This window comes from Octopus sinensis, linkage group LG8, assembly GCF_006345805.1.
Source record: "Octopus sinensis linkage group LG8, ASM634580v1, whole genome shotgun sequence".
Lineage (NCBI taxonomy): Eukaryota > Metazoa > Mollusca > Cephalopoda > Octopoda > Octopodidae > Octopus > Octopus sinensis.
The window spans coordinates 23,640,013-23,666,977 of NC_043004.1; the positions used below are offsets into that span (position 1 = coordinate 23,640,013).

Sequence of the window (26,965 nt, forward strand, 5' to 3'; positions counted from 1 at the left end):
TGTGAACTCACCCTACCCTCTCTTTCTTTCTCTTGCTCTCTCTCTCTCGAGTATACGCAGTAGTATCCATGAGAAGACATTCACGTTAACTCTACAAGTTAATTGTTATCAGTTATACCTAAGATAACGTTATATGGACTGTATGCTGTATTTATTATTTGATGCAATACCGGAGGCATTTAAACAATTGACCCCTAAGAAAATATGCCAGTCATGCAAGGATCCTGCAACTAACTAGACAAAACAAAGACAATGACATGGATTCTGCGTGGTCACACACAAGACCACGAAAACTATATATTTATATGTTCAGAGTGTCACAGCGCTCCACCTCACAATCTATAACAGCATGCAAAAAGTATGGATCCATATCTGTTCGGTAACATGGTATATCTGTAACAATAGATCTTTAGTTCCCACTTAGTTGCGCCTATGTGCGTATGTATACTCGGTTAGAGCGGATTTGGGCCTAAACAACAGCAGTAACTGTGTTATGTGGTTAGCTTGTTAGACGTTTTGCAATCGAATATTTCTGTCTTCTTACTCCACTATCTGATACAACATGAGTTCGTTTTTGTAGATTTTCTAAGAAAGTGTCAACGATACAACTAGTGAATACTGTAACGTTCCGGAGTATTATTACTACTCTCTAGTATATCTAATATGAGGAACAATGATCTCTTCCCGGAGCTTCTAACATAGACTCAAGGTTAGAAATTTAAGGAAGAGACAAACTGATTTTATCGACCCAGGACTTGACAGATATTTTTAAAAATCAATTTCAAAGTTAGGTACAAGCCAACAATTTCGGGGTAAGAGGCAAGTCGATTACATTGGCCTCAGTGCTTAAGTGGTCATTATTTTATCAACTCCAAAAGAAAGACAAAGTCGACCTTGGTGGAATATTACCCTGTATGCTAACGATTCTGCCAGCTCACCACCTGAGGTATTTTCTTTCATCAACTCCGGAAGAATGAATGGATCAGTTGATCTCAGCATCATTTGAGGTTAGAACATTAAAAACCAGAACAAATACAGCAAGGCACTTTCCCGTCACTTTGCAATTGTGCCAATCCATTTCTTTAGAAATAATTGTTTCTAAGTTTTGGCACAAGGTTAAAGCGGTGAGTTGACAGAATCGTTATCAGGTCGGACAAAATGCTAAATGGCATTTCTTCTGCCACACTAAGTCCTGCGTTCAAATTCAGCTGAGGACGACATTGTCATATATCCTTCCGGGATCGATTAAATTGCACTAACTGATCACTGGGGTTGATGTAATCGATTAGATACATCCCTCAAAATTTCAGGCCTTGTGCCTATAATAAAAAGAATTTAGACACAAAGGAAGAAATTTTTAGGGGGAGGGGATGAACCGATTAAATATATTTGATTGATATTTGATTAAATTACTCGATTGATATTTGATTTTATCGAATTCGGAAGTATTAAAAGCAAAATCGATCCCTACAGGATTTGAACTCGGGACGAGAAGGGTTATTACTAAATGATAATAAAGTAACCACAAATGAACCTATTTCTGCCAGAGTCCCCTAATGGACATTCCTGTTACATGTTCTGCTAATAAGAGAGAGAAAACATTTCTGTACATCAATTGGATAAGTAATGGTATTGATTAGTTCTTTAGTTCACTTAATCTAATGGATAGATTGGATTATAGAAAGCAAGGATTAAAACAAAGAATACAAGTTACAAAAAGTACAAACAAAATATACAAAAGCCAACCCGAAAACTAATGGAAGTTCTAGGTTTTATGCGATTGCTACCAAAACACAAATGGAAGGGTTATGGTAGGTTAAATAAAGGCAGGAAAGAAACCATGAGGCAATCAGTAAAAATCTAAAATGGCGGAAAAGTCAAGTTGAATCATGATATAAAAGAATTGACGAAGAAAATATAAAATAGATAAACAAGTTGTTGAGAACTTCGAGTAATTCGAAATTGGCTAAAGAAAGTTTGTTTACTTCATCTTTAGCAAAACAACAACACGATGATGACGACAGACAAATGTAAGTTTAATAATAAAGAAAGCCCATTAGTTCATAAGTTTCTGTTCGTCTAGCCATATAATCTAATGAAAAAACTTTATTGACTTTCCATGTTTTTTGGGGTTTGTCGTTTTTAATTTTATTATTTTGCGGCTACTTTTCTCCAAATTGTTATCAGCAAAAGATGTAAATTGTGATTAGTGTTATCATTATTATTATTATTATTATTATTATTATTATTATTATTATTATTATTATTATCATTGTTATTCATATAATGCTTTTTAACTGTTTCGTGTGAGCTCCTGCTGCATCATCAGATGCACCTTTGTGTTTGGAACTGTGTGCAGTATTGTATTTTGGGAATATAGAAGTGTATCTGTTTGCTTTGTAGTGAAGAGCTTGTGTTGTTGTCTTTGGGTTTGGTGTTTTATTTGCTTGCTGTTATGGAGCATGTTTAATAAGAATTGTGTTATTTTGTTGAGCGGTAAATGTATTCCATATGTTGTGCGTTTTAATGCTGGCTAGTCATTGTGTAAATATGTATTGTGTGGGTTATATTATATTATTGAATAATGATTATATAAAGTTTGTGTTGTGCGGAGGCGCGTAGCTTGGTGGTTAGGTTGTATCACTCGTGATCATAAGATTGTGGTTGCGATTTCTAGACCAGACAATAAGTTGGGTTCTAGAGTTGTGCTCCGCAACCTCCTTTCACTTGCGGTACACTTATATCCTTTTCAAAATTCAGTGGTACATCTGAACTAAAAATATAACTTAAAGTACAGGGAAAAAAATTATATTCACGTTACACTGCGACACACATAGCATCGTCTCGTGTCACACCAGTGTTTCGCGACACACAGATTGCTATAGAATCTAAAGCAAAACACTTCATTTCACGTTCCTCCAATCCACTTATGTGGCAAAAATGAGTAATCCTGCGACGGATCGGTGTCCCGTCCAAGTGGGGGAATAAATAGGCCACAGACCCCGGAAAACTGGCCTTATGAATCTATGAGTCAAGAAGGACCTTTGATGGCGGCGAACTTGTAGAATCGTTAGCACGCCGAGCGAAATGCTTACGTCTGTCTTTACATTCTGAGTTCAAATTCTGCCGAGGTCAACTTTGCCTTTCATCCTTTCGGGGTCGATAAATTAAGTACCAGTTACGCACTGAGGTCGATGTAATCGACTTAATCCGTTTGTCTGTCCTTGTTTGTCCTCTCTGTGTTTAGCCCCTTGTGGGCAATAAAGAAATAAGAAGGACCTTTGATCCCTTTTGAAAGTATGTGTTGTGTGGTTTTATGTTATATCAGTGAGTGCTAATTATGTGAAGGCGCGTGGCTTTGTGGTTAGGGTATTCGACTCACAATCGTAAGGTCGTGAATTCAATTCTCGGTGTTGCGTTCTGTCCTTGAGCAAGTTACTTTATTTCACCTTGCTCCAGTCCACTCAGCTAGCAAAAATGAGCAGTACCTGTAATTCAAAGGGCCAGCCTTGTCACATTTTGTGTCACGCCTAAATTACCCCGAAAACCACGTTAAGGGTATGCGTGTCTGTGGAGTGCTCAGCCACTTGCACGTTAATTTCACGAGCAGGTTGTTCCGTCGATCGGATCAATTGTAACCCACGTCGCCGAAACCGCTGATTATGTAAAGCCAGCTGACTATGTAAAGTATGTATTGTGTAGTTTATGTTGTATAGTTTTTGAGTAATGTGTATGTTGTGTTGTATTATTTAGTGGCAATAGAGCAAAAAGTGAGTTTATGTCGTTTCTGTTTTTGTTATTCATTGCGAAGAATATTCAACTTGATTCTGCCACTTAGACATTCAATCATATCTATTTAGATATTTTGAAGCATTTTCTCTTTTTCTATTCTCATTTTGCATTTTGTTTCTATGTGAAACTATGTGGGAAAAAATGACTAATACTGAAAGGAAAACTCGATGAAATATTGAACTATTGCTAATATATGAGAAAAAAGATAGAAGAATTATTGTATTACATGATTGAGATGAACATCTCAACGAAATGTTTAGACGCAGATGAGACGTAAAGACGTCGAAACCACTACTCCTCCACACACACACAAAAACTATTATAACACAGAGAAAGATTCATCTGTAAGCATATAACAAGTATATATCGTGATTCTGCCTTCAGTATATACTACTACCACAACCACCACCACCGGCGCCACCGCTACTACTACTACTACTACTACTAATACTACTACTACTAACTACTACTACTACTACTACTACTACTACAGTATTCAATATCTCTATGGTGTTAGTAACAATGTTGATAGTGATGACAAAATGAAAGTGAAAAATTTGGAGAATATATAAAAAGAAAAACAATTCGTTTCACAAATTTATTTTTTTCCATAAACTCTAAAAGCCAGAAATTCTTAAACAATATATAGAATCATGGGATAGAAAATAAATTCAGTATTCATGAACTACACCACCCTTGAGTACAGTAAAGTTTACAATTACTAAGGTACTGCATTCTACAGTACTAATGCAATATACTATACTTACAGCATACTGTAGAGTATAGGACATCACTCTACAATCCATTGAAGTTCAATGACGACTCTTCCGTCGTAGATGACGCATGAGTGTTCAAGATTTTTTGTCGAAAGTCCTTCACAAATGATTTGTTTTAGGGATCAGATGCATATGCCGTATATCATTTCATTCCCCTCCATGAAATCGACGGTGTACAGTGCATCTGGTGTCGAAGTGATCGCTAAGCAACATGATTTGAAGTGTTTTGCTTAAAAACACAGCGAACGACCGTCTCTAAGAATTGAAACTACTCTCTCACGATCGTCAGTTCAACGCCCTAACCAGTAAGCCATGCGCCCTCCTATATTAAAGTACAGATATAGTACAATATTCTGCTGCTCATTATATCGTGAGTACATTTTACCATAGTACAGAACAATACAACATACCATACTAAAATACTATAAGTATACTGCAGTATACTAAGGGAGCGAGCTAGTAGAAACGTTAGCGCGCCGGAAGAAATGCGTAGCCGTATTTCGTCTGCCGTTCCGTTCTTTGTTCAAATTCCGTCAAAGTCGACTTTGCCTTTCATCCTTTCGGTGTCGATGAATTAAGTACCAGTTACGCACTGGGGTCGATATCATCGACTTAATCCGTTTGTCTGTCCTTGTTTGTCCTCTCTGTGTTTAGCCCCTTGTGGGTAGTAATGAAATAGGTATTTCGTCTGCCGCTACCTTCTGAGTTCAAATTCCGCCGAGGTCGACTTTGCTTTTCGTCTTTTCACGGCCGACAAATTAAGTAGCAGTTGCGTACTGGGGTCGATCTAATCGACTGGCCCCCTCCCCCAAAATTTCTGGCCTTGTGGCTAGAGTAGAAAAGATATATTTCAGTATACTAGAGAACTACAGTATACTATGTTACACCACAGTAGCGTATACACTGGATTACAGTACACTTTTGTGCTACAATGCTCTAATGCAGCAAACTAGCAAAATTATTAGCACGCCGGGAAAAATGCTAAGCGGCATTTCGCCTGTCTTCACGGTATGAGTTCAAATTTCGTTGCGGTCGACTTTGCTTTTCATCCTCTCGGGGTCGATAAAATAAGTGCAAGTTGAAGACTGAGGTCGATTTAAATCCTCTTAGCCCCTCACCACCCTCAAACTTGCTGATGTTGTGCCAAAATTAGAGTACATTACACTATATTTACTATGTAGAGGCGCGTGGCTTAGTGATTTGGGTGTTGTATTCATCATTATAAGGTTGTGCTTTCGATTCTTTGACCGGGAAACACTTGATTTTGCATAGCTTCGGTCCACTCAGCTGGCAAAAACGAGTAATCTTGCGACGGACTAGCTTTCTGTCCAGGTGGAAGAATGTATACGTCACAAAATCCGAGAAATTTGCCTTATGATCCTATGGCTCGGCAAGTACATTTGGTCCTTTTTTTCCTTTCGATACCATACTATAGTACACTACACTCTATTGCACAATACTACAGAACACTCAGGCAGAATATAATCCACTAAACTGTAGACACAACATTTCAGCACACTATAGAAAACTACCAACACTACACAACTTGGCGTATAGTAGTGAATGTGTACATTACGTATAATTCCTTCGTTATATTGTGTTTATATTGGATTGTCCGGAAAGTTCATGCCGATTTATAGTAGCTTAACTTTCGACTTATTTTAGAACATGGTTGAGTCCATAAAATAGGATTTGACTACACCTTTATTTAGAGCACAATTTAAGCTATCTTTTCGTGGAAGAAGGTTTATGTTCCTATAACCTGCGTTCATTCTGTAACCCTTTAAAATGGAAGGAAGATAAGAAAGTTCATTTTCGGCACTTGATGCTTTGGGAACCAGACAAAAATTGTTGTAGCTCGGCTGGGATGTGTTACCCCACCCTCCATATTCACCAGATATTGCTCCTTTGGATTTCTACTTATTCAGGTCTCTGCAGAATAGTCTTAAAGGTGAAAATTTCAATTCCTTGGATGACGTAAAAAGATACCTTGAGGAATTCTTTGCCATGAAACCCCCTCAATTCTGGGAAGAGGGTATTTTCAAGTTAAAGGAAAGATGGAGACGCATTGTGCAACAAAATGGTTCATATTTGGTTGATTAAAAATGTAATGGCAAGTATTTATTGACCTTTTCCTTTCCTTTAAAAATCGGCATGAACTTTCCGGACAACCCAATACTTTAGAATTTCTCAGCTCTGTAAGAAATTGCTGACCTTAAATTCAAAGTCAATATAATCACAACATTTGATATCCCCACCTTTCTCTTCCCCTCTCCCCCTCTTTCTCTCCCCCTTCTCTCTCCCCCTCTCTCTCTCATTATTCCCTCATTCTTCTATATCTTTCGTTAGTCTACTGTTTCGTCTTACACTTTAATTATCTCTAATCCGTGTTATAATGTCTCAAGTCTGTGTTTTATTCGTCTTCAGTATTGCCAATGATGGCTCACATGAATTATTTATAGTTTGCTCCAGTAACATCTTGTCGACACACAGACAGATACAATCTACAAAACTAATAACAACACTTAGGTAACTCACTGCTTCGTTCAGAAGCCATTATCTTACTGTATTGTCAGTATAAGCTAATAAGTTAATACACGCCCATGCTAACAACTACATGCACGTATTTAAACAAAAATAAATAAATAAATAATTATACACACACACACACACATACCTATACATATTCATATACATGCATTCATTCATATATGTGTGAGTGTATAGATGGATAAAGAAATAGACATATATATGTATATATAAGTAAACACATACTTCTATAAGTACACACGCGCGCACACACACACGCACACACATAAGACTATGCTGCTAAAGAACATCAATAGCAAATACCAGCTATATACTGGATTCAATATGTCCCCCTCCCCCGTAAAATGTTTGCGTCTAAGTCAGAAGAGATAATTTTGAACTTTAGTTTACAGAAGATGGACCAGATAAAACATAATTTCACGAAAGAATTAATGTTGGAACACCTTTGTAATTATTTTATAAGATAAAGAAACGAGAATTAGTATAGTAATTAAGTTTGGGACTCAACACACAAAAGCATAGTCTCTAACAAACGCATAAATATATAAATTAACGTGTCTTCTAACATGTATATCTTCAGTAAGCTGACCCCGTATTACAATAGTGCTTTAGCTCATAGTGATTTCAAAGACAAAATTGCATATATCATTAACCACTACCCTCCCAAAGATATGAAATCTGACCAATCGTAATCCATAATCCTGCAGAGAAGTTCAGCTGGCTCCTGGTACCAAAGACGTTCAGGTGGCTTCTAAGTGCTTCGGACATTGTCCAAGCCTCACAATTATAGAGTAGGACAGAGAGGACCAGAGACCAAAAGAACCGACACATTGTCGTACTTCTCAGATACCTGCAGTGCCAAATACCACTGTCAAAAGAGTCTACAACTGCATCAGCTCGTCCAAGTCCTTTTATGACTTCAGACCCGCAGCTAATGCTGCTATGTATCTCATTACTGAGATAAGTGACGCGGTCAACAGCTTCGATATTCTCACCCACAACATAGACAGACGACGTGGTGTCCTTCAAGAAGCCAACGAAAGACTGGGTCTTAGTCTTGACAGAAGTGACTCTAAGGCCAAGTGGTTCCGCTTCCTCACTCAGTTAAGTGAAAGCGCTCCTTAAAACACCCAGAGACTCAGCATGAATAACTGCTAATTATACTGTTGATGCAATTATTCAGAATCATGCATAAAAGTTATTTGCTATAGATACTTGAATTATCGATTTTATACTGGGAAGTGTTTAACATGGTTACATTTACATATTACAAGCGAAACAAAACAAAACAAACCCCGGTTTGAATTAACTAGTCAAGAAGGCTGGATTCAAAAAAGACCCCCTTCCCCACCAAATAATAAAAAAAGCAGATGCGATTAAGGGAAGTTTTGCTTTAGACAATATAATAAATTATAGTTTCTGTCTTAAAAGTTACATTATAGTGATGTTCTTCAAAAGTTCTTTTTAGCAGTCTTGGGGCACATTTCTTTCATCTGCTATCCAGACAAGTAAATGCAGGCATACGCTTGTAGTTTGTCTGCCACAGTATTGCAGTTAGCCAAATATTGGTACCACAGGGACAGATAACAGTACCACATAATTCAACGCTTAGCCGCAAACACACGCCCCCACGCTCGAACACAAATAGATAAAAAGGATACAAATACTATTAATGCTTAATGGCATGTCCTACTTACTAAGAAGAAAAAAATAAGTAAATAGATCTCTGCACATACAGATTTAAATAATACTGTTTGTGCTTTATATACAAAGATGAAAAGTTGAAAAAAGGATTTTCCCCTTCATACATTCATTCTAATAAGTAAATATAGATATCATTGTACCATAGCGTACACTTTCATAAAGATACCAGAGTTTAAGAGTTCGTATTGAATGTTTCAAGAAAATATCTGACTGTAGAAGTCCGTTTGATATATGAATGTAGAGGTCCGTTCTGAAGGTTTCGTAAAATGAGTTTTGAATAGTAATAGAATTAATTAGTATTTTCTCTCATAAATATTTTATTATATTTTTCTTTAAAGGTTTTCGAACTAGTGGTGGCATCTCATAAGCCAGTGTCTATTAATCAAATTTTCTTTAGATAATAACATACATAATATACATAATATCTCTTCTAAACAGAAATCATAACCTAGACTTCTCGGCATACGAGCATACTACTGACAAGGAAATATGTGGAATCTCCCTTCTTGTCTAATGCCAGATAAGGCTAGAAATATTATATCTTTTGCTTATATCTCGAAAGGACGCCACATGGTTACGCCACTGGATATATTAGTTACAGTATTCCTATAGTAATTATTACCCGCTTCATTCCTATCTTTCCTAATCATATTAAATCCATCATATTTGTATTCCACACTGCTACACTTATTTATTTTTTGCATCTTTCCAAACTGACAGTTCCGTATTCATTCTTCCTAATTTTTGCACTAGTATTAGTACTGTCAAGATGCATTATTATCCCACTCATAGGAATATATTTGATTTCTTTCACTATAGCTCACCCTATTGAGTGCTGAATTGTAGTAATCCGCAAGTGAGTTAAAAATGGTTTTACTTGCGAAAAGGTTAGATATTCTATGGTATATGTTACTAACTATCATATCTATAACAGTGCGGGGACGATTTGAGTTTCTACTAAAATATCTTAGGTTTTCAGTAGATTTATGATATAGTGCCTATAAACCAGTATTCAGATCTAGTGATACATTAAGGAAACTAGCAAATCGGTAATTTGTTTCTGTTCTTTGAATGAAGTTAAATAGATATTTTTTTCCTATTTCTATCCAGTGAAAGGCGGAGCATTCCTATAAAGATCCCATTCCCATTAATTTAGAAAACAAAGACTCATTGAAACAGAATATATATGCCTCAAAGAGATTTGTCACTTGCACCGAGTCAGTGGACTCCTGACAGTTTTCTATCATTTGGCTTGGCCTAAAGAATTCATCTTGTGATTCTTCTCTGCAACATTCTAATCAGATGTCTGTAGCACATGAGCTGTGACCTCTCAATGCAAAGAAGTAGCGGCTTGATCTGGAGGGACTTTCTGATCTTCAAGATATACAACCTGCTGAGTAACGTTACACTAGAGCTACTTTGAAGGTACCTTATTTTGGCCACTTGTATTTGCAATCGTACTCTTTCGGTCATTGCCCAAAATTCATGACCATAAGCTACTTCTGATTGAACCATATGGAGGAGGTACAGGAGGACTCTACTTGCACGAACCTCCTAGAAATAGAGAGCAAAGAAGATGGATGGATAGATGGATGGAGTTATGCTGTGACGTTCCTGGGCTGGGAAATCTTTGCATGCTATGAGCAGGAAATTAATATGATGCCTCAAGATCGACCATTTTCCGAGAGGAAAGAAACTTTTTATGTGTCAAATCATTATTGAATGATCTCTCTTATATGACCGCTTTTAATTAATTTCTGACCTTATTTAGAGAACAATTCCAAATGAACTTCAAATATTTATACAACATTTATAGTGTTATGTATCTATACAAACCTAATTGCTTTTAATCACAAGGACAATGTTTTAATTAGAATATGAACATGATATCCTGATATTAAAAAAAAACAGATCAATTAATCCATAAATTGATCCTTAACAGATATTTGTTCCCACTCAAATCGATAATTAATCATATCCTCTCATATAATTGTCGTTTCGTTTCGAAGACGGTGGTTGGCAACATAGACAAAGTGCCGAACAAAATGTTTTGTGTGTAGTTATGTCCGTAAGTATTCTGAGCTCAAGCCTTGCTGGGGTTTGTTTCACAGCACCAGTCATGTACTGGGGTCAATTCCAATCAACTATAATATTTTTCCAGCGAAAATATGTGTCCTCCCGCTAAAGTTAACAATATCAGATATAGGTTGAAAATGGTATCTTATTTCAGTTGTCGGATGAAATAATTTGCCTAATTTAAGCTAGCTTATTTCATAGATATGAAATATCTTGTTTAGTCTTCTCTAAAACACAGGGTTTTTGTAATTAATTTCCAGCAAAATTATCATATATTAATCATTTTACTGAAGAAATCAGATATATCCACCCAAAATTTCATTAATCCTTAATGGATCTTAAATCGTAAATTAGCTGTGAAAATTATGAATATTTGGACAATATTTAACATTGGGCATTTTTGTATAACAATATGAAAGAAAGAATATAGTCGCATATCTTGTTTAAACGTGCTGGCATTTATATCTGAAATATATACATGCATACATACATACATACATACATACATACATACATACATACATACATACATACATACATACATACGTACGTACATACATACATACATACACACACACACATATATATATATATACAATATATATATATGTGTAGATAGATAGATAGATATATAGACAGATAGACAGATAGATAGAAGATAGATAGAGATAGAGATAGATAGATAGATAGAGATAGAGATAGAGAGAGAGAGAGAGAGAGAGAGAGAGAGAGAGGTAGGCACCTCAGGGAAAATGTGACAGTTTTATCCAGTTAGCAAAAAGAGACATTGTTCGAACCGAATCAATGTGCTCCATTTAGTTTTGTTCTTAAACTGCTATTTAGAAATCTATAACTTCATTCATATTCGTGTTAGACATAATTAACTTAATATATAAATAAGCTTTGATCTTTCTTAAAATTAATTTACAGTTTTAAGTTATGGAAATTGAATTATAAGACAAACATTGCTTTGGATACAGTTTCCTGGTCGCTTGAAGAGTTTTACAAAATGCATTATATGTGGTTTGTTAACGAGGTCACAGGTGTAACACTTGTAAGCATCAAAAGGAAGAATAAACTTGGCAACTGATGAGATACTCCAGTATGAAGAAACATGTGTATACACGAGCTAAACAGGGAAGCAGTGATTCTAATGAGAATTACAGCTTTATATATAGGTAATGAAATGTTGGTATGGTTCAACATTGTAATTAGTGGTAGAACTTTATTATTCCCTCAGCTTACATTTATTTATTTATTTACTTCTTTCTTTATTTATTAATTTGTTTATTTATTTACTTGTCTTATTACTTCCGAATGTGTGAACAAGAATGTCATTGGTTACAAGTTTACAATCAGTCAATCAATTGTTCATTGCATTTCTGAGGTAATAGTGATAAGCGAAGTGTATTTAACTCGATGCCGAACAAATCACTTAAGGGGTGTCGTTCATGAATCATTGGTTTTTACTATTTTACACGTCTATTTCTATATCCTCCGCCGATGTACAACAGCAAAAAACAAACACTTAGCACACATACTCCCTCATATACATCTCACTACACCGGCACATGCATAACATATCACCTTCACGCCCACATACACCGGCACAATGTTCCTAATATTCACCGCGCCCATACACATATAAACACCACTACGTAATACTCGTCGGAGGCGCGTGGCTTAGCGGTTAGGGTGTCAGCATCATGATCATAAGATTCTGGTTTCGATTCCTGGATCGAGCGACGCGTTGTGTTCTAGAGCAAAACACTTCAATTCATGTTGCTGCAGTCCACTCAGCTGACAAAAATGAGTAACGCTGCGATGGACTGGCGTCCCGTCCAGCTGGGGAACACGTACACCATTGAAACCGGGAAACCGGGCCCATGAGCCTGGCTAGGCTTTAAAAGGGCGCATTTATTATTCTTTTTACGTAATACTCGTTACGTATACCTCAACGCCATAACACAAAAGAAACCTTTTCTCTACGACAAGCTAAAGTGTTCAACAAACCAAGACTACATGTTATAATCAACTTGATCTTCACAAAACATTTGACTCAACTACCATACAGTCATAACCAAAAGCGAATGCTCAATTGTTATTTTGAAAATTGTTTTTAAAATAATGCCACCAATATGAGTGTGTGTATGTGTATGTGTGCATGCGTCCGTGTGTGTGTATTTATATATTATATATAACAGTTGTAAATACGTACATATACATAACGTGTGTGTGTTTGTGAATATATACATATATATATATATACATATATATATATACATATATAAACAAACTCTTCGGTCACGATTGACCAAGGGATTACACTTAGAAAGTTCCCTTCCGAGGCACAAGCCGGAGTAAGGTTGTTTATGGAAGCCAAGCCGTCGCCCATGCATACCAGCCTCCCCTCCCCACGTCATCGATGTTATCCAAGGGAAAGGCAAAGGGGCCGATACAGCATGACACCAGTGACGTCGCAAATCATTTCTCAGATGAGTGAATTGGAGCAACGTGAAATTAAGTGTCTTGCTAAAGAATACAACACATTGCCCGGTCCGGGAATCGAACACATTACCTCATGATTATGAGCCCGACGTTCTAACCATTGAACCATGAAATTTCATACACACACAAACGCACACACATGTATGTGCACATATTTATAAATTATATATATAAATACATATGGTGGTAGTCCCTCGTAGACTACCATCATATGCACAACTGATTTTTTGATCGATGCCCAATTGTATATGCTGTACTTCCTCCATCAAGTCGACATTAGCTGAAACAGGTCCACAGAATACCACACATTAAGTGTCGAAGTCATGGTAGAGCTACCTATGATGAAGTATTTTTCTCAAAAGTGCACCATCCAGTCCAGGGATTGAAACTACGATCTTGCGATCGAGAATGCAACACTTTAACCACTAGGCCATACTCACTCACTCACTCACTCACACACTCTCTCTTTCTCTCAAGACTTATTCTTTGTAACCCTAGTACTTATTCTATTGGTCTCTTTTGCCAAAGTGCTAAGTTACGGGGATATAAGCACAATAGCATCTGTTGTCAAATGATGGGGAAGGGACAATTACAAATACACACAAATATATATATATATATACAACGGGCTTCTTTCAGTTTCCGCCTACTAAATCCACTCACAAAGCTTTGGTCGGCCTGTGGCTATAGTAGAAGACACTAGCCCAAGACGCCACGCAATGGTTCTGAACCCGGAACCATGTGGTTGGGAAGCAAGCTTCTTACCACACAGCCACACCTGCGGCTATATATATATATATATATATATATATATATATATGTATATATGTATATATGTATATATGTATATATGTATGTGTGTGTGTATATGTTTGTGTGTCTGTGTTTGTCCCCTCAACATCACTTGACAACCGATGCTGGTGTGTTTACGTCCCCGTAACTTAGCGGTTCGGCAAAAGAGACCGATACAATAAGTACTAGGCTTCTAAAGAATAAGTCCTGGGGTCGATTTGCTAGACTAAAGGCGGTGCTCGAGCATGGCTACTGTCACATGACTGAAACAAGTAAAAGAGTATATCAGTATATACATATGAGTATATCAGTCTGCGGGCACAATAGAATAAGTTCGCGGGTGTATTATAACGTTATCAACAAAGCATTAACTTCACTATAGAATCGCGAAGAAAATGTACAGTAATGTACATTTGTCTACGTAAAATGCTGAAATTATTCACAGAAGAATTCAGAAGCGGGTCGGCAAGAAATCTAATATCACTGAGTAATCTAACCTTTTTCAAACATTATAAGTTAAAATTATAAGTTACAAGAAATATATTAACGTTACCTGTAAACTTCCCTTGGGACAATATTCTGTTAATAAACACATATTTGGTGGGTCGATACAGCTTCCGATAAACCGAACAATATAGTCGCTGGATAAATCTTTCATCTGAAAAAAGGAAGTGAATTAATTGAATTTAAAATTGAATTAAAACAAGTACATAAGTTATATATAGGGATCATTTTAATCCGCATCATTATAGCCAAATCGGAGAAAGAAAGCAGCGATTAAAATACTTTTCAAGACCTTTAAAAGTAGTGGAAGGAATAGAGAATACTACCATCAGATCAGATATTTGAACAAAATGTTTACAAGAAGTGTTCCTCTGGAAGCATCCAAGGAACAGGATTTGGAGTAATAAACCCGGAGCTAGATTGAGTCTATCATATAAGAACAGAAAGAGATCATCCTACGAGGCCTCACACAGATTTTGTCTCCATAATTTTGTCAAAGGTTTTTTGTTCGACCCTGGGATGTGATTAAAGACTTGCTCAAGGTACCATGCTGTAAGATTGAATTTAAAAGAACGTGACTACGAGTCGAATGTATTAACTACAGGACCATGACACCTGTGTTGACAGTAAATGCTGTGGATTTGGGTCTATACACAACCAAAGAAATATGAAAGAAATAAATGTTTCTCTTCACAGGACACAAAATTTCAGCATTTGTTTTGACCAAGTAATTTTTCCTACAACTTGATAGGAGAATGTGGACAAAAAAAGACGTTTTAAATAAGTTAATTAGATGTTAGTTCAAAATCCTTATAACATGCCTGTTTTTAATAAATTGTTACCACCTTATCTTATGTTCATTTTCTCCTTAATTACACTGAAGGAATATATTTCTTGTTGTCTGGTGTTAGAGACATGTTTCCTGGTAGTTATGGGGTGCTGATTTAAAAAAATAAGATCCATCTTGTTCTACCAAGTCAAGAGTCATAAGTCCATTTTTCAGAATTTCTAATATTTTCACCACTTCTAATGATAGATTTGGCTTCATCAAATGTAGGTACATATACTCTTTTACTCTCTTTACTCTTTTACTTGTTTCAGTCATTTAACTGCGGCCATGCTGGAGCACCGCCTTTAGTCGAGCAAATCGGCCCCAGGACTTATTTTTTGGAAGCCTAGTACTTATTCTATCGGTCTCTTTTGCCGAACCGCTAAGTTTCGGGGACGTAAACACACCAGCATCGGTTGTCAACAGATGTTGAGGGACGATCACAGAACAAAAACATATACACGCACATACACATACACACACACACACACACACACACACACACACACACACACACATATATATATATATATATATACACATATATTCGACGGGTTTCTTTCAGTTTCCGTCTACCAAATCCACTCACAAGGCTTTGGTCAGTCCGAGGCTATAGTAGAAGACACTTGCCCAAGGTGCCACGCAGTGGGACTGAACCCGGAATCATGTGGTTTAGTAAGCAAACTACTTACCACACATCCACTCCTTCACATAATTTTGGAGCTTCACATAATTTTGAAAAACAGATTTTCAATATCATTTAAAGTAAACGCAACAACAAAAGTAAAAATAAAATATTTGATTTCAGCATCATCAGTAAATAAAAAGCATCAGACTTGAGCAACTTACTTTTCAATCTAACCAGTTTCAAATGTCATGATGATGACAGAAATGTCCTTTATACAATTAGATGTTAACAAACAACACATTTCTGTGGTCCTTGACATCATACATGTCTCATATTTATGAAACTGTAAGATATGCCCACATATTGCTTGATTTAGTGTGACTATCATTGCAAACCGGATGAGACATGATTGATTGAACCTTGAACTATTTCGTATGAAAATTTGTATTTTGAATGCGACGTCACTTTTTATCACTCTTTGTCAAGCATAACCAAAGAACTGGAGAAAAAACTTCATGGTATGTATGTTCTTTACAGAACTTTGCCATCCCAAATCTGTATTTGCTTACTTCATAAATGTCTATTGCTATAATTGTGGATGTTACACTTTACCCAAGCAGCGAAACAAAATCACAGATTTTGTGAAGAAAGCTTATCTTACTTTGGCATGAAACTGGGTGACCAAGACAAAGTGTGGGCATGCCTTATATTGTGTAAAATATGTGTTGAAACACTGAGACAGTAACAGTTTCAAATACTTAAGCAGAAAGTTTTCAGCTTTGTGTCAGGAAAAGATTAAGGTTGGTGTGTTTGACGAGCCACAGATTAGGTGACTATTGTAGGATGAGCAGTTTTTGGAGACCATGGCTGTAAAAGTACATTTCCTGTAGAATCCTGTGGACTACTTTCTTGAAAATCACAGTGCAGTAAGTGATGAGCGGGGAGAAAGATTCCACGAAGACATTAAGACCATGGAGACTAGGTATCAAGGCAGGTGGAGCACAAGCATGGTGGCTGACTAATGCTGGTCTCTCCCAAGAGACTTTACTGGGGCTAGTTATTCATGCAAAGCAGCAAAAAGAAACTTCGCTCGTTTAGTAGCTGAAATTTCAGTTTGACAGAAATATCTATCCCAAGATGTGTAATTAAACATTTTGCGTAATATATTTGTTAAGCAATAGAAACTGCTATTTGGATTTGTGTTAGTTTCTGATTTCAGTATTGCATTTAATGGCAAAATTGAAAAATCGTCACGCACTTCACATGATAGAAAATTTCTGAACCCAGCACCATCAAATTAGGTAGGACTAATTATAAAAAGTAAAAAAGGAAGACAATTAAAAGTGTTTTTCGAAAATGTTGGCCCAGTGTTCTCAACAAAGTAATAAAAGCAGCTGAACAATCCTAGGCGTAGGAGTGGCTGTGTGGTAAGTAGCTTGCTTACCAACCACCTGGTTCCGGGTTAATTCCCACTGCGTGGCACCTTGGGTAAGTGTCTTCTACTATAACTTCAGGCCGACCAAAGCCTTGTGAGTGGATTTGGTTGACGGAAAATGAAAGAAGCTCATCGTATGTATATATGTATATATATGTATGTATATATATATATATATATATATATATATATATATATGTATAAAATATATATATATGTGTGTGTGTGTGTGTGTGTGTGTGTGTATGTGTTTGTGTGTCTGTGTTTGTCCCCCAACATCGTTTGACAACCGATGCTGGGGTGTTTACGTCCCCGTAACTTAGCGGTTCGGCAAAAGAGACTGATAGAATAAGTACTAGGCTTCTAAAGAATAAGTGCTGGGGTCGATTTGCTCGACTAAAGGCGGTGCTCCAGCATGGCCACAGTCAAATGACTGAAACAAGTAAAAGAGTAAACCCAGCCGTATTTCTTACAGAGCAACATTACAACTGTGCTTATTCAGAGAGCAAGCTGTAGAAAATAAACTTGACGTGATAGAAGAAGACTGAGCGTAGTTTTGAAATCAGCATGTCAATGTTATTATTCTAAATAAAGTGTAAAAGCAAACTAATCAGAAATTATGTTCAAAATTGTTGTCCTGCGCCATGCATCTACATATGTATACGCGTGTAAACACACACAGATTGATTAAAAAGTCATTTTAGCATTTTAATTTTCTTTATCATTTAAATGCTAGGACGTGTGAATTAAATCCACACACACACACACACGCACACACACACGCACACACACACACAAACACACACATTGTGGCAGAGAAAGAAGAAACGACTCTTTTCAAATCAATAGTATTAAAAAAAAAATTTTATTTATTTCCTTCTTACAACGTTTCAAACGTGCTGCAAATATTCATTGGCACAATTACATTACATTAATATTTTCAGTAATACGGGATACCCAGAACAGTCGTAAATCGTAATGTTTCAAGCTAACGACAGAATGAGTAATTTTCAAATAATCAACTTTGGGTTCAGTATAGTTAGAATTATATATATATAAAAAAAACATGATGATCAAATATGATATCTATCTATCTATCTATCTATCTATCTATCTATACATACATACATACATACATATACACATACATACATACATACATACATACATACATACATACATACATGCATACATACATACATACATACATACATACATACATATATATATATATATATATATATATATATATATATATATATATATATATATATCAGACAGTTTTTGCTAGAATGTCCATTCTAGCAAACTGTCTGATGAACGGCAACGAGAAACTCAGAGTAACAGATTTTGTTGAATTTTCTGCTGCTTAAAATAAAGCATATTACTCTACCACTGGTATTTGAGTACTCTTTTTTCCACCTTGTTTCACATTTATGTGTTTACTCCGGTCTATATATATATATATATATATATATATATAGATATATATATATATATATAAGCATCTTATAAAAAAGTGGCTATTTTGAAAATGATTTACGAATAAACATCTATTTGGAAAATAAAACATTTTATTGGTAATTTTTTAAAGTTAGAGCAGATAATATATTTTGTAAAGTAAAGCACACCTTGTGTGTGTGTGTGTGTGTTCGTGTTTGTGTGTGTTTGTGTGTGTGTGTATGCGAGTGTGCGCATGTGATTATACTTATGTGTATATACATTATACATGCACATACACTGACTGTGCTTTTAATTACTTTACAAAATAAAATATTTGTTATAGCTTTAAAAAAAATTGCTAATAGTTACTATGAAAAATTATTTTCCAGATTATATGTATATACATAAAATTAATGCTTATTTTCAAAACTTTTATCACTGGCAGCAATATACGATTCCATTCTATCAAGTTTTTGTTCTCTCTTGCAAAGAAAGCATGTCTTATAAAATTTAATATTACATACTGTGTTTCAGAGTTAATTGTTTTCTCTCAAATCTAAAAATGGTTGCTACGATGATCATTGTAAGCTGTGTTGTTAAGGCAGAGCCAAAGAAATAAATCTGAAGCAAGAAGACCCGTAAACCTTACTGGTTATTTTAGTTCTCGTCCTCGATTACCAAATCACGTTTTAGCGATATTTTGACTAAGTCAATTTCCGACAGGTATTAAAAGGCCACTCAAAAAGAAAAAAAAAAAGTTATGTATATTTAACAAACATTATCCACTGGCTGGATCGTAAGAAAAAAAAAAAAGAAACGTGCGATCAGGTTTCCACAATCAATTTCTGCCCACACAATAAACACACAGAAAAGATACTTTCTTGGTTGTTATATTCAATTGATTTTTCAGTTGCAGAGTAAACACTATTGTGTCTGCTAACAGTTCCAACTATTGTAAAAGTTACTTCAGTTGATAGATGAAATGATCAAATACATTTTATTCATTTGCTCAATCATAACTTCAATCATTATTTTCACTCAACTCTTGATGTTTATTATTATCATCTCCTTTCAAGCTTTGCATAAATCTTGTAACGCAACGTCTCAGTTTTAGACATTTTATGATGTTTTGAATCATAACGAAGGCTTCTTATGATATTTCAATGACACTTTACTCAAAGATATCTGAATACAGAATTAATCTAGCTATTATCAGAGACTGATGATTTACCTCACTTGACAACGCAATGGGTCCCCGATGCTTTGAAACACCATCCAGTACACTTCCAATCTTTTGCATTACACATACATGCAAACACACACACACACACATACACACGCACGTACGTACATCCATCCATCCATATATATACATACACACACACACACATACAGATAGATAGGTAGGTACATACATACATATGAATACGTATAAGGATATATATGTATATACACGCGCACACTAGCACACACACGCACACATACACACACACATATACATGTACAGATTTGTCTACATAATTATATTCACCCAACGAAAAGGACTATTAGTACACGCGAGCTAGTTAATTATTAATAATCAAAATATGTATTTCATTATGTAATATATTAAGAATCCCAATGTGAATTCAATTATATTTTTATAATATTTTAGTATTAATATTAAAGTTAATTATCTTCAAGATTGAAAATGAAAATGGAGAAAGAGAAATGTCTATAAAAAAAAAAAACAGTGAAATCGAAACTAAAACGTTATTTCTACTTTAGGTATTCGCTAATTTAATGATGCTACAGTTTAAATGTAATTCCTGGATGCAACATATATTGGGTTAGCAAGAAAGTAATTATGGTATTTTTATGTGAAATAAGTCATTTTTTTTCCTTACAAAGAGTAAACGTTAATCGGTTATATATTTTCCATTTTGTTCGATAACATTTTTGCCATCATTCTAGAAACTTCATGATTCCGCGCTCATAGAACTTCTGGTCCTTATCAGCCCCAAACTGAAGCAACTACGATTTTAAGACATTATCATTATGGAAAGTTTTACCATACAAAGAATTTTGCAAACTTCGAAATAAATGATAATCTGATAGTACAAGGTCTGGGCTATATGGTAAATGTGACATCACTTCCCAAGCTCTAGTAATTTTTCACGAGTTAGCAAAGATGTGTGTGGTCTAACGTTGTCATGGTGGAACACGATTCCTTTACGATTTACCAGCTCTGGCCGTTTTTCTTTGATTGCTTACTCCAGTCTCATTAGTTATTGACAGTAAACATATGCATTGATCGTTTGGTTCCTTGGAAGCAGCTCAAAATATACAACACCTTTGTAATTCCACCAAATTGACAACATGGCCATTTTCTGATGCAATTCAGTTTTCGATGTGGTTCGTGCTGGTTCATTACGCTTAGACCATGAACGTTTCCGAATGATGTTATTGTAGACAATCTATTTTTCCTCACCATTGATGATTCGTTTAAAAAGAAAGGCCGATTTCATTGCATTTGAGATGTCTATCGCAAATATTGATTCGTTGCATTAAGTGAATCTCTTTCAATTTATATGGAACTCAAACATAAGCTTCTTAACGAGTCCAAGATATTTTGAGTGATTTTCAATTGTTGTATGTAATACATTTACCCTCTCTGCAATCTCTCGCTCAGTTATATGATAATCAAATTCAATTATGGCTTTGATGCGGTCATCATCAACTTCAGTAGGTCGACCAGAAGGTTGAAAAATCTCCAGAACCGAATTTTTAAAACCATTTCTTACATGTACGTTCCGTTAAAGCAATCAACACTATAAACATCGCATATCTCTTTGTGAGCCTCAGCAGCTTTTTTCGCTTTTATGGAAATAAAAAAGCAAAATATGAAGAAAATGTTCGTTTTTGTACTCCATGTTAAAATTGGCGCTGAACTAACAGCTGTAAACAAAATTAAGTGCAATTTGCTTCTAAAGTAGCCAACAGTAACGGCTATCAAGTGTCAAAAGGAAAAAAATGAAAACATTGACAAAAGTCATTATAAAAATCTTAACTCAATCTATTTGCGAAAAACAAAATTACTTACTTGCCAACCTAATACGATTGCATACGTAATCAAAACTTGTCGCATACTGAGCGCATCCTTCTCATCTATCTATCTGTCTATCTATCTATCTATCTATCTATCTATCTATCTATCTATCTATCTATCTATCTATCTATCTATCTATCTATCTATATATCTATCTATCTATCTATCTGTCTATCTATCTATCTATCTATCTATCTATCTATCTATCTATCTATCTATCTACCTATCTATCTATCTATCTATCTATCTATCTATCTATCTATCTATCTATCTATCTATCATATCAAAGAAGTAATTTCTACTCTTCTCCTCTGGAAGCCATCTACTCGCAACACCAGAGGGCGCACACTCTCCTACCCTGATGTAATCTCCAGGGATACAGGCATCCAGCAACAGGACCTCCGTAATGCTATGATGGACCGTGAAGTCTGGCGCAACATGGTAAATTCCATTGTCTCGACCACGGTCGGACAATGATGATGATGATCTATCATATGTTCTACAAAGTGAAATGCAATTTATACCTGAATATTATATTCTACAGTAAGGTGGCGAGCTGGTAGCATTGTTAGCACGCCGGGAAAATGTTTAGCGGAATTTTACCCGTCGTTAACCCGTGAGTTAAAATTCCTTCGAAGTCGACTTTACTTTTCATTCTTTCGGGGTCGACTAAAATAAGTACCAGTTGAACATTGGGGTCGATGTAATCAACTTACCCCCTCTTCGAAGTCGCTGGCATTATGCCAAAATTTGAAACCCATATTATATTATACAGTAAATAGCTCACTTCATACAGAAATATGATGTACTCTGTACATGCCCTGTGTATTTTTTTCAGGGATGTAGCTAAAGAAATGCAGGGCATGGTTTTGTTACGAAAGATCAACTTGTAGGACAACACAACACTTTAAAGAGAACTAGGCAAAATTTAATCTAATCTTTCATCAATTATAAATTTGATAATTTTAGTTCGCAATAACTTGTGTTCGATGTTTACATTTTGTAGAAAAATAATTTTAGCCAATGTTTATATTTTTCGTCGTAAGATTTTCTGTTACTTCAATGTTTAATGAATCGCCCTCTCCAACGCGGAGATAAATAAACACGAAAATCACCAGGGATTTAAATATTAGGAGCAACTACAATTTCATGCCAGACTTCCCATAAAAGTGAAAAAACTGAACTAGAAAATATCTAAATTGAAGATTTTTCTGTATAGCATTAAAGACAAAATTAATTATGGAGTGTGAGTAGAACAGGGCAAAGCACACATTGACATAGTATCTATGTTATTTTAAAGAAAGGTTATTTTACTCTCTAACAATTTGATAGTTTAAACATAGATATATAATTATCTATATACGCATACATAATACGTACATACATAAATACATACATGCATACATACATATATACATACATACATAAATACATACATACATGCATACATACATATATACATAGATACATACATAAATAAATACATACATAAATACATACATACATGCATACATACATACATATGTATATACATACATACATACATACATACATACACACATACATACATACATACATACATATAGGTCATCATCTTAACAAGTGTTCGATAATGTTGTAATTTGCTTTCGAAATGGTATTTCTTTATTATTGTTCGGGTAAGCTGCAATGTACTAAAAAAAAAAAAAGAAAAAGAAAAGAAACACACGGAAACGAGTATATAATATCAAAATATTAAAATGGTGAGTATGCAATATTGAAAAGGCTCAAAGACGACGAAATGCATCTAGCGCTCTTGCCTGCTGCTGCTGGAGCGAAATTTCTGTGTCTTTGGCATATATTGTGTTTTTTTAGCACAATTCCTAAAGAAATATTGGCCTATCGACTGTGTGTATGCATTAATTATGCTACGTACATGCTATTTTAATTATATACTGCCTCACTTCTGAATACCGAATTTTTAATTAGCTAGACAACTATTCGCAATGTTTTATTCACTTCTTATATTAGAGATGACGAGTTTGGGCCCGAGACTGTGGTTGGATGCGTGTGACATTGAAAAGGTTCAAAAGGGTCGAAATACTCCTGGAGCTCTCTATAGCCGCTATTAAGATAAATTATTGTCTTTTTCTGATATTTACCGTATTTAACGTAGCAAGTCTATAAGTTATACCATCTCAGGACAAATGCTACAGAAACTGACTTCTTGATAGTGTATATTTATTACGCACAACGGATAGATGGCTATTTTACACATACACACACACATAAGCATTTATTCTTTTATTGTTTTACTTGTTTCAGTCATTTGACTGCGACCATACTGGAGCGCTGCCTTAAAGGGGTTTTATTCGAAGAAATCATTCTCAGGAGTTATTCTTTGTAAGCCTAGTACTTATACAATTGGTCTCTTTTGCTGAACTGCTAAGTTACGGGGACATAATCACACCAACATCGGTTGTCAAGCTATGATGGAGAGCGGACAAACAGATACACACACTCAAATACATACATATATATATTAATATACAACGGGTTTCTTTTAGTTTCCGTCTACGAAATCCACTTACAAGGCTTTGGTCGGGCCGAGGCTATAGTAGGAGGCATCTGTCCAAGGTGCCACGCAGTGGGACTGAACCCAGAACCACTTAGTTGGGAAGCAAGCTTCTTATTACACAGTCACGCCTATATATATATATATACGTGAAGGGGCGCATAACCAAGAAACTAGGGGGTTGCTCTCACGATCGCTATGTTGTGGGTTAGATTCCTTGAACAAGCGGTGTATTGTGATGTTGAGTAAAACACTTGCTAATCTAGTAAGTGAGAGAGTGCCACAGCTGTTGACGCATCGGGAGAGATGCTTACTATATATCTTCTGGCTCTCCACATACCTAGTTCAAGCCCTACGAGCTCGGCGAAAACAACGGCAAAGCACTCCAGAATCCATCCCATATCTAATCAAGGATGGCTGAAGTTCCGGTAGTCTACTTAAAAGTGGCAGGGAGGAGCATGCGGGCCTTCCTAGATTTTATAGGGAGTGTTGGAGGGAGTTGACACGCACATAACCCTCTCAAGGACACACTACCACTACACTAGATATGCATACTCGCACACGCACACACACACACACACATATATATATATCTACGTATATATGCACACATACATGTACATGCATACATACACACGCTCACATGTATTTAAACAGTAGCTTACTGATTTATAAATTTTTAATCATATTTTTCTCTCTGATGAGATTAAGATTTCAAAGTCTATAAAGAATTTTTTAAATAAATCAATATATTTTTGGTGGAGGCGCGTGGCTTAGTGGTTAGGGTGTCAGCACCATGATCGTACGATTGTGGTTTCGATTCCTGGACCGGGCGACGCGTTATGTTCTTGAGCAAAACACTTCATTTCATGTTACTCCAGCTCACTCAGCTGGCAAAAATGAGTAACGCTGCGATGGACTGGCTGGGGAACACATACGCCATAGAAACCGGGAAACTGGGCCCATGAGCCTGGCTAGGCTTTAAAAATGCGCATTTAGTTTTATTTACTACATTTTGACATAAAATGCGAGATGGTCATGGCTGGAACGCTTTCCATCAAATGTCTGCTCGACCAGAGATGACGCAAAGCTAAACAACAAAACAACAACGAACAACTTCTTGCAAAAGTCAAAAACATTCCTATCTTTCTACTTGCTCTATTTCTATTTCTAGATACTCTATTTCTTGCACTTTTCTTATTGATTAAATACATTTTCTCCCTCAGCATTCTTTTGAAGTAACGTTTTTTATGCACTGAGTTCTCCTCGCAAAAATTTGAAAGTTAGCTGCTAAGAACGTTAAACTCCTTTGCATTGACTTTCATAGAGAAAAAACCTTATCCAATTCACTTTGAACGTAAATAATGTATTCACGGAATGATATAATTGTTTTTCAATCTTCTAGATTCACAGTTAAGTTACTTTACTTATTAATTTCTTATGAGAAGATAATACAATTCTCGAAAATTCTAGCTTACAGCTAAACTGTTCTTCTTGATTATGTTTTTGTTTCTCTTCAAATGTCAATTGTATCTCCTAATTCGTGCTTTTTCTTATTGCAAACTTGTTCTCCACAAATTATCTTTCCTTCAGTTCAATAACTGAGAAACTATCTGTTTACCATATTTGTAAACTGAAGATATTGAACCAGCCAATGAAAGAACTTCTTCGTGCTCACTCGTTCTGCTAGAAATAATAGCCAAATATTTTCAAAATGCACCATACTGTTCTAAAATGGGCACGATGAATAATCTTACAATAGGTTTTCTGCACGTAACTAAAAGACGTGACTACCATAGCAATAACGTATTTGGTCATAAGCCTGCACGATCAGGATGGATCTGAACAAAACAATTACAGCAACAAAATATATTAGGTAATGCTGGGCAGCTGTTCATGAAATTACATGCAGTCTGCAATCTTACCAGCTGCTAACTTTTAAGCAATCAAATACTATAAAAGCTGTTAGTAATCATAATATTTCTAATACAGTGGGATTAGTTGATGTTGTTATTTAAAAGTGAAAATTAAAAGCGGTTCAACTAGAAATTACGAAGGCCCGCTTTAATGTATTCATCATTGATGAGGTCCGAGAAGGCGGAAACATCTGGGTAGCTGTCTCTTTTATTTGATGGAATATTTAAAAGAAATATTTGTCATTGACTTATATTGACTTTTTTATCTCTACTTAATCATTTCTAATTAATTTTCTAACAATTCATGTGTTAGATATATCAACACTAACTTAACTATTAAAAACTAAGAGAATTTGTACATGTCAATATA

At 35.6% G+C, this 26,965-nt stretch overlaps 1 protein-coding gene across 2 annotated transcripts in view; it reads right to left on the reverse strand.

Annotated features, from left to right (window-relative positions):
- Nucleotides 1–26,965, reverse strand: part of LOC115214911 (atrial natriuretic peptide receptor 1) — a 795,859-nt gene that overhangs the window by 165,443 nt on the left and 603,451 nt on the right. For both annotated transcript variants that reach the window (XM_036505277.1, XM_029783970.2), the window contains exon 11: nucleotides 14,752–14,856. In XM_036505277.1, the coding sequence (XP_036361170.1) occupies nucleotides 14,752–14,856 (105 nt within the window). The remainder of the gene's footprint in view (nucleotides 1–14,751; nucleotides 14,857–26,965) is intronic.